General features: G+C 41.5%; 1 protein-coding gene across 7 annotated transcripts in view; it reads right to left on the minus strand.

Moving 5' to 3' along the window:
- tjp1a (tight junction protein 1a) overlaps positions 1–17039 on the minus strand; it is a 114004-nt gene that overhangs the window by 94080 nt on the left and 2885 nt on the right. For all 7 annotated transcript variants that reach the window (XM_058382218.1, XM_058382214.1, XM_058382217.1 and 4 more), the window contains exon 2: positions 9194–9341. In XM_058382218.1, the coding sequence (XP_058238201.1) occupies positions 9194–9341 (148 nt within the window). The remainder of the gene's footprint in view (positions 1–9193; positions 9342–17039) is intronic.

The following is a 17039-nucleotide window of genomic DNA, read 5'->3' on the forward strand; positions in this document are numbered from 1 at the left end:
CCAATACCTTTGAAGAATTTATAGTAGTGTTTAATGGACGAAGAGTACAGAACCTACAGGAAAGCGGTCCGACTCGAGCGCTAAGCTAATAATTCCTCGGCTAGTCATTTACTGTAGACCACGCGCTGATTATCTGAAGGTCAAGAGGGTTTGACGTTAGCAGCGGCGATTATATGCGCGACGTCACACTGCGTGTCAGACTCTTCACATGTAGGAACGTTTCTAATACACAGACTGCAGACATTTAAAAAAGAAGAAGTCTTTGTTTTGTCACATAAACTTACAGCACAGTTTTCTTTGCACACCCCAGTGGTCTCAGACATGATACAGTGCATCTGTGTGAAGGAAAACTCGGAGAGGGGAATCTCGAATCCGTCCACTGCGCAGATTAGCTGGTAGGTGTTAAATACTCGGGTGGGGGCTCCCTCTTGTGGCAGGATTGGTTGATATGTTACAGTCTGGAGAAAAAAGTGTTGAGGGCCTTGCTCAGGGGCCCGACTGTTGCAGCTTGGCAGTGCTGGGGGTTGAACCCCAACTTTCTGATTAACAATCAGGAGCCTTACTACTCTCAATTAAACTACTGATCTTGTTGTGCAGGATTGACTTGAGAGGAAATCGTACTTGGGGCAGCAGTAGCTCAAGTGATTAAGGCTCTGAACCATTGGGCCCCCAATCACCCCCTTCACCAACCCACCCCCACTCCAGGGGTGCTAAAAGAATAAAGACTCGGCTAGCGAGGATTTAAATGTCTTTACACAGACCGAATGTTTCCTAGTGTGTCAGGTTTTAAGGAAGACTCCAAGCTAAGATTATATTCTAATATCCATGACTGGGTAGTGCGATGCAGCACATTTTGTGTGTGTGTTAGCTGATTGGCACCACTGTCATGCCTAGAAACTTATGTTGAATCCATACGTCAGAGAGAGAGAGAGAGAGATAGTAAGAGGGAGGGGGAGAGAGAGATATTAAGAGAGGGAGGAAGAGATAGTAAGAGGGGTTATATAGTGTGAGAGAGAGAGAGAGAGAGAGAGAGAGATAGTAAGAGGGAGGGGGAGAGAGAGATAAGAGAGGGAGGAAGAGATAGTAAGAGGGGTGATAGAGAGAGAGAGAGAGAGAGAAAGAGAGAGAGAGAGAGAGAGAGAGAGAGATGTTGCTGGTCTTTGTGGTTAATGTTAGATGATCTTTACACTTTAGTTCTCTGAACAGTGAAAAATCATCATCTTTGGGGCGGAGAAACATTTGTTTATCACACCTTTTTCTACATACAATAAATACACATTATAACTACACACTATATTGTTGATAAAGACACAAACACGACACCGAACCTTCACGTCCTTTTGTTCTGAGTCTGTGTACGAGTCTGAACATCACACGACTGCCGCGAGCAGCAGAGCGAGAGAGTGGAGTTATAGAGGAAAAAAACATCTCTAACATCTGCTCCTCTCTACAACTACAAGATACATCTCTCTCTCTCTCTCCCTTTTACTATCTCTCTCTCGTTTTCTGTCTCTCACCCCGTCTCTGTCTCACTCTCTCTCTCTTCCCCTCTCTCTCTCGCCCCTGTCTCTCTCTCTCTCTTTGTATGGTTATTTATTCACCTTGACAGGATTTGCATGCAATAAAAACAGCCTGAAGACAAACCCAGCACTCCTGACATGCACCTTTATGCTGCTTTGTATGGAGTGTCAGCCTGAAACAGGAGATAAAACACTCTGTATGTTGTGCTGTTAAAGGAAAATAATCAGCGACTGGATTATTCCTGTAGGGAAGAGAACTGAAAGTCACATCCTGTTTAGAAAAGAGTTTGTGAGACAATCTGGTTTCCCTGTAGGAACACTGAGACACAGAGATGATGTGATTATTATTTATTATTATTTTTCACACATGTTGGAGATAATCGCAATTCCAAGTAGGGTTGCAAAGGGGTGGAAAATTTCTGGTAAATTTCTGGAAAGTTTCCATGGGAACACTATCTTGGAAATTTTGGAAATATTCCATGTTGGAAACTTAACAGGAATTTACGAGAATTTATTTCAATTATTTGGAAATTTGGGGACATTTATATAAACTGACTACTCACCAAGATGGACATTTGTTAAAATGATTTAGTGTGCAGGATTGAAGAAATGATCAGTGTATATTATGGAGGAATGGACAGTGCATGTTAATTCCCATGAAATCCCATATATTCCCGTTAATTCCTATGGAAAGATTCCAGGCTTGAAAATTCCCGGAATTTTACAACCCTAATTCTAAGACATCCACAATGATGGAGGAAATGTCTAAAGCTAGAGAAAAGAATCTCATCATCATTTATCTATCTATTCATTCATTTATTCATCTATCTATCTATCTATCTATCTATCTATCTATCTATCTATCTATCTATCTATCTATCTATCTATCTATCTATCTATCTAATCTCAGTGTGACTATCCTGGTTGAATAAAAGTTAAATAAACCTAAGCTCTGTGTCCCCTCGTCCCTCGTCCCTCAGTCCACTTCCAGCGTCTACACTTTAATGGACAGATTAAACAGATGAATGTGAGTGCAGTTTGGTCACGCTCCAGATTATACACGTCTTCATACAGTCCACTCACGTACACAGGGCCGGTCATGGAGGGGTTACCCTGTAAGAACACGTTTATCAGGGCGCTCTTGAGCACACACACACACACACACAGAGTAAACACAGTAATTACATGTCAACGGGGAAAAACGACTCTGGAGGAAACGGTGTGAATTGTTTTAGTTGATTTAATAGAAGGTTAATTACGTCTCCACTGGTGACAGAAGTGAATGACTGAGAAATGAGAGAGCGAGAGGGAGAGAGGGAGAGAGAGTGTGTGTGTGTGTGTGTGTGTGTGAGTGTGAGAGAGAGACAGAGATAATGAAATGTTGGAGAGAGATAATGGAATGTGTGTGTGCGCGTGTGTGTGTGTGTGTGTGTGTGCACATATGAGTGTATTGCTGAGTGTGTGCGTGTGTACAAGTGAGTGTATGTATGTATGCATGCACATGAGTGTATGCATGCATATATTTGTGTGTGTGTGTGAGTATGCATGCATGTGTGTGTGTATGCATGCGAGTGTGCACGAGTGTATGTATGCATATGTCTGTGTGTGTGTGTGTGTGTGTGCGCGCACATGAGTTGTATGTGTGAGTGTATGTAAAAAAAAAAAGAAAAAAAAAAGAACTGACACTGGAGACTCCTTCCTTAAACACAAAGCAAACAAAAGCTTTTCTTTCTTTCTTAAAAACAACCTTTTATGGTAAAAAATCTTTTACAGCTTTCTGATTGGTTTAAAATGCTGTGGAGGCTGTGATGTGGTTTCCATGGAAACCTCCTCTGTCAGTCACAGATTCATAATGTTATTGTTTTTAGGGCTTTGGTTCGAGCAGCTTATCTGTTAAATCTCTTAGCTAGCATTAAATGCTAACACTCAGACGTTTGAAGGTTCAGCTCATTTCTCTAAGCGGGGCTCATGTGATAGATCACGAGAGAGCTACTAAAAGCCAAAAACGTACACAGTGGAGAGCTCGAGGAAGTGGTTTAACATCATTAGTGGTGCTGGATGTTACCTGTGTGAATATAGACCCTTCTGTCCATCTCTGATCTCATACATCAGGCACAATGGATCTGTAGCATCGGCTAAAAAACAATCATCTGCTCAATAACTCCACCCCAGATCCATATTCTGTAGAGCTCATTCTACACAGGGTCACAGAGTCTCACACACACACACAGAGTCTCACACACACACACAGAGTCTCACACACACACACAGACACAGTCACACACACACACACAGACACACACACACACACATAGAGTCTCACACACACAGAGTCTCACACACACAGAGTCACACACACAGAGTCACACACACACAGTCACACACACAGAGTCACACACACACAGAGTCTCAGACACACACACAGACACACACACACACAGACACACACACAGAGTCTCACACACACACACACAGACACACACAGAGTCTCACACACAGAGTCTCACACACAGAGTCACACACACAGAGTCACACACACAGAGTCACACACACACAGAGTCTCAGACACACACACAGACACACACACACACAGACACACACACAGAGTCTCACACACACACACACACAGACACACACACACACAGAGTCTCACACACACAGAGTCTCACACACACAGAGTCTCACACACACACACACAGTCACACACACAGTCTCACACACACACACAGTCACACACACAGTCTCACACACACACACAGTCACACACACAGTCTCACACACACAGACACACACACACAGACACACACACACACACAGAGTCTCACACACACACACAGTCACACACACAGAGTCTCACACACAGACACAGTCACACACACACAGACAGTCACACACACACAGAGTCTCTCACACACAGTCTCACACACACAGAGTCACACACACAGAGTCACACACACAGAGTCTCAGACACACACACAGACACACACACACACAGACACACACACACACAGACACACACACAGAGTCTCACACACACACAGACACACACACAGAGTCTCACACACACAGAGTCTCACACAGACACACACACAGAGTCTCACACACACAGAGTCTCACACACACAGAGTCTCACACACAGAGTCACACACACAGAGTCACACACACAGACACACACACAGAGTCTCAGACACACACACAGACACACACACACACAGACACACACACACACAGACACACACACAGAGTCTCACACACACAGAGTCTCACACACACAGAGTCTCACACACACAGAGTCTCACACACAGTCACACACACACAGAGTCTCACACACACAGAGTCTCACACACAGAGTCTCACACACAGAGTCTCACACACAGAGTCTCACACACACACACACACAGACACACACACAGAGTCACACACAGAGTCTCACACACAGAGTCTCACACACAGAGTCTCACACACACACAGAGTCTCACACACAGAGTCTCACACACAGAGTCTCACACACAGAGTCTCACACACAGAGTCTCACACACACACACACACAGAGTCACACACACACACACACACAGAGTCACACACACAGAGTCTCACACACAGAGTCTCACACACAGAGTCTCACACACAGAGTCTCACACAGAGTCACACACACAGAGTCTCACACACAGAGTCACACACACAGAGTCTCACACACAGAGTCTCACACACAGAGTCTCACACACAGAGTCTCACACACAGAGTCTCACACACACACACACACAGAGTCACACACACAGAGTCTCACACAGAGTCACACACACAGAGTCTCACACACAGAGTCTCACACACAGAGTCTCACACACACACACACACACACACACACACACACAGAGTCTCACACACACAGTCTCACACTCACACACACACACACACACAGTCACACACACAGAGTCTCACACACACACACACACACACAGTCACACACACAGAGTCTCACACACAGAGTCTCACACACACACACACACACACACAGTCACACACACAGAGTCTCACACACACACACACACACACACACAGAGTCTCACACACACACACACACACACACAGAGTCTCACACACACAGAGTCTCACACTCACACACACACACACCCTACAGATAATTTATAGATGTTAATCAGCCTATGAAGCGGTTCTTTGGAAAGGAACCCCCTAAATACAGGGCTGGATTCAAACCTCTAACACCAGAGGTGGGAGACAAGTAAGTTAATCATTCACTAAGATCCATCTCCTTCTCTACAACTACTGTACAAGCTGCTACATCTCTCTCTCTCTCTCTCTCTCACACACACACACACACACTCTTACTATCTCCCCCCTCCTTTCTTTCTCTTGCTCTCTCTTACTCTCTATCTCTTCTTTCTCTCTTTTACTATTTCTTTCTCTTACTATCTCTCTCTATCTTACTATCTCCCACTCTCTCTCTCTCTCTCTCTCTCTCACTCCTGACATGCACCTTTATGCTGCTTTGTATGGAGTGTCAGCCTGAAACAGGAGATAAAACACTCTGTATGTTGTGCTGTTAAAGGAAAATAATCAGCGACTGGATTATTCCTGTAGGGAAGAGAACTGAAAGTCACATCCTGTTTAGAAAAGAGTTTGTGAGACAATCTGGTTTCCCTGTAGGAACACTGAGACACAGAGATGATGTGATTATTATTATTATTTTTCACACATGTCGGAGATAATCGCAATTCTAAGACATCCATGATGAGCAGGGAAGATCTAAGGCTAGAGAAAGGAATTTCATCATAATTTTTTAAGCTAATTTCAACCCCAGAGGTGTGAGGCGAGCGATCCTGATCGTCCACTAAACCACTGCTGCCCCTTCACTCAATAATACTACAGTAAATACGCTTCAGTGTTCATTCGCATTCTGCTCTAGAAGGTCAATTAACTCCATTCGATACGATCTCCACTGTAACCTGAGCACAATTCAATAAAGTTCACGGGTCAACAGCCAGGTCTCCAAAATAAGCCAGCTAATCATTAGCAAGTTCAGAAGGACACAAAGGAGCGAAAGAGAGTCGTTTGTGGTTGAACTGAGGAACGAAAAAGAAATGAATTCCACCACTTCACTGATGTGTCGGTCAACATGTCCGTCACGCTAGAGGTCAAAGCCAAAGTGATGCATCACACTCCATCAGGCTACCACAAAAGCCTCGTGAAAACAATAAGTTTTGGATTTTTCCGACACCCGAGGCGATATTTTACTGAAAAATGAAAGAGTTAAAAATAACCACTGGTGTGTGTGTGTGTGTGTTACTCATTTAAAATTCCATGACTGGAAGGAATCCGAAGAAGACAAGTGATCATAACCGGTGTTACACGATACGCGTGGAAAAATCTTTTCCGCCGACTCGTTCCGTAGCTTCCTTTTATGGTAAACGTATTCCATCTGATAAATCGGTAGAGAGTCGGAGAAGCTGGGAAGCGCTGATAAAGGCATCAGGGTCACTCGGTACATTTATGGCCCCGAGCCTTTTCTCTACTGCCCCATTTACTAAATTTGGGAAGAACATGGACACGGGTATGAAGCGGTAGAGCAAAGAAGAATATCGAGGTGATGTTATGCAATGAGTGTGTGTGTGGAAAGGTATCTCTGATTTTTACATAAATACATCGGTGACATTTTACTTTTTAGACTTAAGTGGGTTTTATTTATAGCATCTGGAAATTCTGGAAGACCTGACAGGGAAAATAAAAACTGAGAATGTCAACTCTCAGTCCATTTCTCTATATCCTCTACACAAATGACTGTCAGAGTCCATTCACTACTGCCCATTATTTTAAATATGTAGATGACACAGCTATTCTTCCGCTGCCCAATAACAGTGATAATGATTCTTTATTGGACTTTCCATGACATATTTTAGCACATGGTGTGCTGATCATTTTCTCCACCTTAACATTAAACGACTAAAGAACAGGGTTTTGCTATCAACGGAGAGACAGTAGAAAGGGTGGAGCATTTTGAATGACGATCTCAACTTTACTCGGCATGTTCTAGGTATCTACAAGTGCTATCATCAGAGACTTCTCCGTAAACTCAAGCAGTTGTCTGTTCAGCCTTTTCTTCCTCTCCTCCTCCTGTACCAAAGTTTTATTGAGCCGGTTCTTACGTATGGTGCCATTTCTTTCTTTCATTTGCTTACAACTGTTAATAGGAACAAACTTTAAAAAACTACTTTGTCTGGCTAGTAAGATTATTGGTATTCTTACTCCTAATTTATCAGAAAGCACATATAATCCTATCTAACAATGTATCAATCTATCTAAAGATAGAAACGTCATGAAACGAGAAAAACATCCCAAGCCAGGAGACATGGCTCTTATTGTAGATGATGCATCACCTAGGAACTCCTAGCCCTTACCTGACAGAAGAGGACACGTTCGATGTGTCTTAGTTAGAACATCCTGGAGAGACCTATCACTAAACTCTGTCTTCTTCAAGAATAACCTTTTCTGTTCTTTAGCAGTTAAATGGAATAGTTCTTGCAAGAACAGTATTGTCAAGTGCATTTGCAAAACCCATCAAGCACCACAATGAAACTGGCTCACATGAAGACCATCCCAGTAAAGCAAGACCAAAACTTACCTCTGCTGCAGAGGAGAAGTTCATTTAGAGTTACCAGCCTCAGAAATCACCAATTAACAGCACCTCAGATTAGAGGCGTTATGAAGGCTTTACAGAGCATCAGTAGCAGACATATCTCAATATCAACTGTTCAAAGGTATCAATATCAACTAAAGGTAGTGTATGTATTTGAGTCTTAAGGGAAACAGAAACAGCACTGGAGCGTCAACCTTCTCCAAACTCCTGATCAACAACCCAAAGCCTTAACCATTTGAGCTACAACTGTCCAGTGCAATCGGTAAAGATGACGCCCCTTAAGAATTTTGTCTTTGAGGAAATTATTTAATAATAAATGCTTGAACGTAAAAAGAGGAACAAAAGACGGAGAGGTGTATCGACCCACTGATATTTATTCTCCCAGAAGGAACTTCCTCCTGTTTTATCGTGTCCATGTTGATGATTGAATGTCTTGAAGCTCATACATAAAGTAGACACTCGGGACTTTAAGAACTTCAGAAGTATTTCTGTTTTCCTCTAGCCTATTAGGAGCGATATATTCATAGGAAAGTTTTTTGTCCACACACAAATCTTCAAAGTAAATGTTGATATCGAACCCATTTCTGCTCTCTGAGATGCCCAGAGTGCTTGTTCATCTAAAAAAGCAGCTCGAATTCTCTAGAAGGTTATCCAAAGCCAACACGGTCTTGACTAATTTTATATCAGACTTGCGGCGATAAAATAATTTGTTTCTTTGAAAAAGTCAATTTCCATTCCGCCGGCAGAACGGAGCACCAGCGTACTGATAAAAAGAGCTGAAGCCTGATCACACGAACCCTGGAGCTGACTTTAAATGAACTAAATGAATAGGAATGAACTGGTGGCCTATAATAAAGAGAGACAAGGAAGCAACACTAAAGAGAAGGAAATGAGGCACAATATACAGATCCCAAAGAAAGCCAAATGTATTTTATTCTGTAATCTACCACAAGATTTTGTAAGCTAACTGTCCGTTCTGTTCCTACCACATCGTCCGTATAAAAGTAATTTGTCGACTCACGTTGCAGTCCAGCAGGTCGATGCTGTCCAGGCTCTTGCTGCGATGAACTCGTCCCTTGATCCTGCGCAGTGACGGCTTCCCCTGGCTCACCGCCACCCCGGGGGGCGCCGCACCGGACGAGGCGGCAGCGTCGGAGCTGGGGGGCACCCTGGGGCACAAATACACAACGACATGCTCATGTTATCAGAAGTAGACACTAAAAACAGAGCAGAACAGCGTGACAGGAAGACGCTCTAGAACAGAGCTAGCTCTTAGACAGTAAACATGACAGATATCAATACGACAGATCCACCCGTTTTACTGACAGCTGAACAAACAGATGTGGGAAATACTGAACATCGGGAGTGGTGGAGGTAGCAGGAGAGCAAAGAAACGTAAAGTAAGTGATTCATTAAAATTCTCTGTCACAGACATGCTTTATGAAATGCAGCGAAACTCTAACAACTGTCTTAAAAAAGAGACATAAATAGAAATAAAAATGGTTGCAATGAATATAAACAGAATTATCAGTACAAACAAAGGGAAAAAAACATCTAAAAAATTTATATGTATATTATTTAGCTCATGTGAATGTTAGAAATGAATTTTAAAAAAAGCGGTAAACCGATTCAGCTAACAGTTCCGATGACACACACAGCTTTATTTCATCATTTAAAAGAAAACAAAAAATTAATAATATAATTTAGTTAATATTTAAAATAATTAGTTTTTAAATGTAGAAAATTGCTGAGATATTAATTATTATTAATTAATAAAAAATTTATTAATATATATATATAATTAGGAAAATTACTGGGAATTGGTTGTATGGATCTGTTAATTTCCGGTAGAAAATTCCTGTAGGAATTTTTTGGATACAATAAACGTTTCATTACAGACCACCAGAAAACAAATTAAAACCCAATAAAAACATATCATCATACTCATGTTCACATCATCAGTCATTGTATTTTATTCATATGCTTTTATTAATTTTTTGCATATTTTGTTTATATTTTTCCTCTGTTCTGTACAACTAATTCCATTTTATTTTTATTTTATATTTTAATTAAAAAAAATTTATTCATTTTTTTTTACTACATTGTTATATTAAATTCTATTTTTCTAGCATTTATAAAATCTTATATAAGAAAATTTCAATTTGAATTTTAACGAAAATCCCTGGCTGGTTTCTGACAACACGTTTTCTCATTTTTTAAAAAGACAATATAGACATATTATCTATGCACTCTTATAAAAATAAAAGTCTTTTCCTTGGGTCTCTGTGTAAACCAGGGATTTCAGTGTACCATATTTCCACATTTCCATTCGGCGTCTTCCAAATCAGCCTAATCATCTCAGTCGAGTCTTCTCTGTGGTCTGTGAGAAAGCTAAACAGGCGTCATAAACAGAGCTCTGGAGAAAGGAGAGAAAACGCTTTCCTCTGAGCTTTCCTTCATTTTTAAAGCCTTTTTTCTCTCCCTGTTGGTTTAGAGGGCAATTCGAGGCAAGTGTGCAGAAATGGTCTTAATGTTATGTGACAGCCGAGGGCCCAGTGTGAGGTAGGAGCTGTAATCCTCCACCTCTCTCTCTCTCTCTCTCTCTCTCACACACACACACACACACACACACACCGTCCTCCTTTCTGATCTCATACTCTTTCTGTAGACTGATGAAACTTGCATCAACTGTACAAGCGATTACATTTGTGTTACTGTGCCACAGCCTTCGAAATTAAGGGCAAATGAGATTTCAATTTCAACATACACAGATCAGGCATAACATTATGACCACCTGCCAGAATACACATCTGCACTGTGTATCCTGACCCCTTTCTATCAGAACCAGCATTAACTTTTCCAGCAATTTGAGCAACAGTAGCTCGTCTGTAGGATCGGATCACACGGGCCAGCCTTCTCTCCCCACGTGCATCAGTGAACACAAAACAACTCACAAATCATAAGTCAAGATCACTTTAAGTTCAACAGTTGAACTTAGAAACTTAGAACTTTAAAAACTTAGTTGAAAAGTTGCCATGACAACCAGAGTTCAAAAGAAGAAGCGAGTTCACACCTTAATGGCTCTAGATTGTTTTACAGGCTACGTCTACACTAATCCGGATAAATCTGAAAACGCCGCGGCGTGTATCGTTTTCAATCGTTTCCCAAAAGTTGGTCGTCCACATTGAAACGTCTGAAAACGCTTACGTCCCTGTACTGCACACGAGGAGTACGTAAGACGCTGCGACATGCCTCATCTCCACCTGGTGTTTATTTACTTTCTGGCTCTTTGAAATGTCGCAACAATAAGTCGAGGAAATTAGCTGAATTGGTCACATGACTGCGTGACGACTAAAAATGCGTCATCGTTTTCGAAAGCCTCCATTTCCATGGTCCACATTCCTTCTTCTTTGGGCTTTTCTCTTCAGGGGTCTCCACAGCGAATCATCTCTCTCCACCTATCCCTATCTTCTGCATCCTCAGCACTTACACCCACTAGCTTCATATCCTCATTTATTCCATCCATATACCTCCTCTTTGCCTCCTGCCTGGCAGCTCCATGTCCAACATTCTCCTACCAATATACTCACTCTCCCTCCTCTGGACATGTCCAAACCATCTTCCTAACGTCCCCCGAACGTCCAACATGAGCTGTCCCTCTGATGTACTCGTTCCTAATCCTGTCCAACCGTGTCCCTCCCAAAGAGAACCTCAACATCTTCAGCTCTGCTACCTCCAGGTCTGACTCCTGTCTCTTCCTCAGTGACACTGCCTCTAAACCATACAGCATGGCCGTATCACTGTCTTGTATCACCTTCCCCTTGATTCTCGCCGATATTTTTCTATCACATTCCACGGTCCACACTGCCATGCGAAAACACCGTCTCAGTGTGGACAGAGGGCCAAAATGGACAGAAAAATATGCGGTTTTAACCAAAAACATATTAGTGTGGACATGGCCACAGAGAGATATTGAGTTTATTTTCTAAATCTTGGAGGAATTCAGAGGAAAGGTGTTCATGTCACGGCTAATGATGGTTACATGTGCGGTGTAACTCAGTACAGTGATCAAACCTAAGGGTCATTACGGCATATGAACTGGTCATGAAGATGGAGTTTATTGTCGGAGTTCATATGCTGTAGAGAGCTTCAAGCATGTCGGATGATGCTGATGGCAAATCTACACAGGGTCGAAGGTGACCTGCCTGCAACAACTGAGACAATGTGGGATGTGGTAGCTTAGTGGTTAAGGCGTTGGACTACTGATCAGAAGGTTGTGAGTTTGAAACCCAGGTCCAACAATCTGCCATTGCTGGGCCCCTAAGCAAAGCCCTTAACCCTCAATGGCTCAGTCGTATAAAACGATATATATTTTTAAGTCGCCCTGGATAAGGGTGTCTGCTAAAGACCAGAAATGTAGACAAAATCATGCTTCATTTCAACACACATTCTTTTCTCTGAAAAAGAAAAAGCAGCGTTTTTGTCTCATAATTCTGCCATTACTCTGATATCTATTCTATCTATTAACTATTATTCTTCTATTAACTCTGTTCTTCTATTAACGATGTTAATCTACCATCCGGTCTTTTAAAGCGCCGTAGGAACTAAAGAATCAAGTGTTTTCCGAAGCGAAACATTGCGACTCTTTTGAGCCGTGAGCTCCATCAATGTTGCATTAGGAAACCCAAAAATAACACGATGTCCCACTTGGAGTTGGAAACAGAGGAGGTTTGTGCTTTCTAACATCTGTCTGCGAAACGCTGAAGCGGCATCCAAAACCCCACCAACCTGGGCTAGAACCCAGTGCAAAAGTTTGTGCACCCTTGAGGGAAAGAAATGGTTCTGTTAGACCTGACATACAGCATAATAATAATAATAATAATAAGTGGAAATAGACATGATAAATAAAATGATTCTGACTGAAAGATTTTGTTTCAGTCTGTGGACCTTGAAAATCAAATGCGAAATTAACAAAAATATTAAAATAAAAAATGATAATAAGTAAATAAATAAATAAATAAATAAAAGAAAAAAATTGCAAATAATTTAAATAATAGTCATTTTGTTTATTTACGTTTTTTTAATTTAAATAAATATTTATCCGAAATGTCAGGCACCAATTACAAAAAAATTGAAGAGAAAAAATATTTTTTCTTGACCTCTTTAACCACTCTTCTTTAACTTTTACAAGAGACATAACAACTTTTCCTAAGCTGTAAATCTGGTGAGTCGTAAATCATCAGCAGCAGCTAGCATGTGTTTCTCTCAGGCTCTGCAGACAGGACACAACGTCTTTGACGCTCGCATGTCACCCAAAATCCATCCCTGGGCATCAACTCATGATGACTCACATCACATCATGTCCAGTTGCATTCAGTCCAGATTGACATCGCTAACGGCCATCGCTTCCGGATCAAAACGAGGAGTTTCTACAGAGCGGTCAGCTTCAGAAGATTAGAATGCACAGCCTGGTTTGTGTACAGAGCACGAGTGCTCGATTAACGTGAGGTAACCCAAAGTGCGAGACGGATCACGACCCGGATTAGGCGGGATAGACAGATCAGACAGATGGACCAAGGGAGAGATTAGGAAAAGAGACGTAGCGCTACGTGATGCCAGATAGAGTCAGGGGTCAGGTTCTGTCACAGGTGACCCGGGTGACCTGGCTCTCGTGAACAGGTGTGTCGAGGGATCTGGTGCTTAAGGAGCCAAGCTGGAGTAAGATGAAACAAAGGACGATTAAAATAAACTAAGAAGATTTTGAGTTAAGAAACGGGCAATTTTTTTTTTTTTTAACAAAAACACATGATAAAACAGCTGTGGACAGCTTGTCCATTTTTCCTGCTTCTAACATCAACTTTGAGGACAAAATGTTCACTTGCTGCCTAATATATCCCACCCACTAACAGGTGCCATGATGAGGGGATACTCAGTCTTATTCACTTCACCTCTCACTGCTCACAATGTTATACCTGATCAGTGTAAGATGATTCGAAACCAACTTCTAACAGCATGTGTGTTGATAACAGAGTTGCAAATGTTCGTTATTAGAAGCCTGAAGACGTTCTGAAAACGGAATTTACGGGAAGTCAGTGAGAAAACAAACTACTTCTGTGATTGACAGGCGAGAGATTAGAGTAAGAGGGAGAGTAGAGTATGTCCCGCCCATCCGGAGACCAGGAACAATTTCTCTTGTCTTGTATTTCACGGATTACGGATTGACTTGTATTAATTCCATATCCGTGACAAAATATCACAACACAGAGTACGACATCAGTGCGATTTAATCAAGGGCAAAACATACCATGTGTGTGTGTGAGACAAGTATATGACTGCTTTGAAGCACTGGTTTCCAGCATACAGCGTGATTCATGGACAATCAGAGAGACTTGTGTTACGTCTGTCCGTGGCTCTCGTCATCGAGCGGATCGGTTCCTTGTTGTTTTCCGTGATCCAGACACTCAGCTCGTGAACTGCTGCTGCTGTGCGTGCTTCATTAGAGGAGTTACACAGTGACTACAACGGCATCGGAAAAACCGAGTGTGACGACGAACGCTCGAGTCTGTGTGTGTGTGTGATTCTTGAGTGTTGTTGACCTCATGCTGGGAAGAAGGGCGTTGATCTGATAACACTTTCCACTCTGCTCTCTTTTACACACACACACTATCGCAGTATAGTAGTGTTTATTACACACGATAAGCATCGATGACTAGGGACCGGAAAACATATGAGTGTTGTTTGTGTTCATTTCGCTTGTTGTTGTAGACGTAGCAATGAACAAAACAGTACAATGTCAACACAGAAAATTAAACGCTTTTTCTTTTTATTGTATTCATTTGTTTTCTTCATTTCAAGAAATATGAGAGTATTTTCTTTGCACATCAACACAATTTTTGCTGTACTGTACAGTCTTGAGTTTGTGATGCGGGATAGAATGTGGCCAGTTTTCAGCTTCGATCCTTAGCTAGCTTAGATTTCGCGCACGAGTCGCTAACCAAGCTAAAGTATTTTACGTAAGTATTAGCTACTTTTAAAAAAAAAAAACGTAGTACAACAGAAAGTGCAAACAATAATCAAACAGTTACAACAGCAGCTTGAGGATGTATCTGAACCTCAAAGATTTTAAAAGTGTATATATATATATTTTATTTTTGTCTTATTTACACACTCTTGTGTAGCAACCTGTTAACGTGGCATGATGACAAGACAGAAAAGTTTGCACTTCTTCTTGGCTTCAACTTCAAAAACGTCTCATCTGTTCAGAGTCTGTGACGATAAACACGCTACAGTACGAACCGTGGGCTTTATTTATCCGGATAAAATAATCGTTCATGATTACACACTAAACTAACTGTTATCGTTGTTCATTAACTTAATTTGAAGGTCCTTTTAAAAGTAAGTCATTTTTACATAGATCCTCAAAAAGCACCCAAACTATAGAGTCTATACTTCTAAGTTGCCTGGCAACACCATTTCCCGAGCCATTCGCAACCTGAACATATCGTTTGTCTATTTTATAACATTAAAAACATGCAGTCTAGAGTTTCACGCATGAAAACACAAGGAAAATGTCACTTACTTCAGGTAATTAAAGTATCATGCTTTCTCCTTCTTTACCTCGATATTCCAGTGGACCTGTGCTTCTGAGTTTCTGACCGATGACACACAGACACATGCCGGGACAATAAGTAATGGAGCAGGGACTAGGAGGAAAGTAAACAGGTCCACAGGCTTGTTCAGATACATGTATGGGGTTAAGGAAGGTTTGGGCTGGACCTGAAGCTGGATCTGAAGTTGCTGAACATTACTTTTGTTTTATGTCTATAAATAAATGAATCAACACACACGAGGAAATACACTTCGCTGCCAAAAGTTTTGGGACGTCTGCTTTTACATGCACGTGAACTTTAATGACATCCCATTCTTAACCCAGGAGGATTATTATGGATTTGGCCTGGCCTGTGCAGCTATAACAGCTTCACCTCTTCTGGGAAGGCTTTCCACAAGGTTTAGGAGTGGGTTGATGGGAATTTTTGACCATTCCACTAGAAGTTCATTTGTGAGGTCAATCACTAGTGTATCTCAGAAAGGTACATGTACAAAAAAAAACTTATTTAACCAACATAGTAACCGAGCTTCTGGTATCTTCTCGAATCATTTGACTCGACTCACTGATACGAGTCGACTCTGCCAAATGATTCACAGCACAGTTTGCAATATTCCCATCTGGAAAGGTTCTGTTCTGCCTGTTCTACCGTCTACTCAACAAAACAACATTTTTAACTAAACATTTTATGAAGTCTGATTAAAATTAAAAAGCAAGGCACTACAAATGTGCTTTAACAAAATACATGAGCCTTTCTTACCATATCTTCATAATCACATAACCGGGAGTCATATACACACACGTCAGCGTTCACAACTCAAATGCCGAAAAGACGTTTCCATGGAAGCATTACGATTAAAAGAGTGAAGGAATTGCTTTGCTATGTAACAAAAAATGGAAAGAAATTCACTGTAACTCTCCTAACTTTCACCTAAAGGGGCTGAATCAAAGAGTCGACTCATCAAATCGCTCGCTAAACGACTCACCTAGTAAAACAAACCAAAAAAACCCCAAAAACATCACAGCCAACACAACAGGTCAGGACGAGCGCTGATGCTGATACTCCGAGGTCATGAGGTCAGTACATCCGTACCTTTTTAACAGCTCCTTAATGAACTTCATATAATACATACGAGCATTTTCATTATTCAATAAAGACGCTGAGCCGTGCGGTATAAATGAATGACCCGGGCTGTGTATCGTAATGAGGGAATAGATCCAGACAAAATTTAATGAGGTTCTTAATCAGATCTTATTTGCA

The sequence above is a fragment of the Hemibagrus wyckioides genome, linkage group LG27 (genome assembly GCF_019097595.1).
Source record: "Hemibagrus wyckioides isolate EC202008001 linkage group LG27, SWU_Hwy_1.0, whole genome shotgun sequence".
Lineage (NCBI taxonomy): Eukaryota > Metazoa > Chordata > Actinopteri > Siluriformes > Bagridae > Hemibagrus > Hemibagrus wyckioides.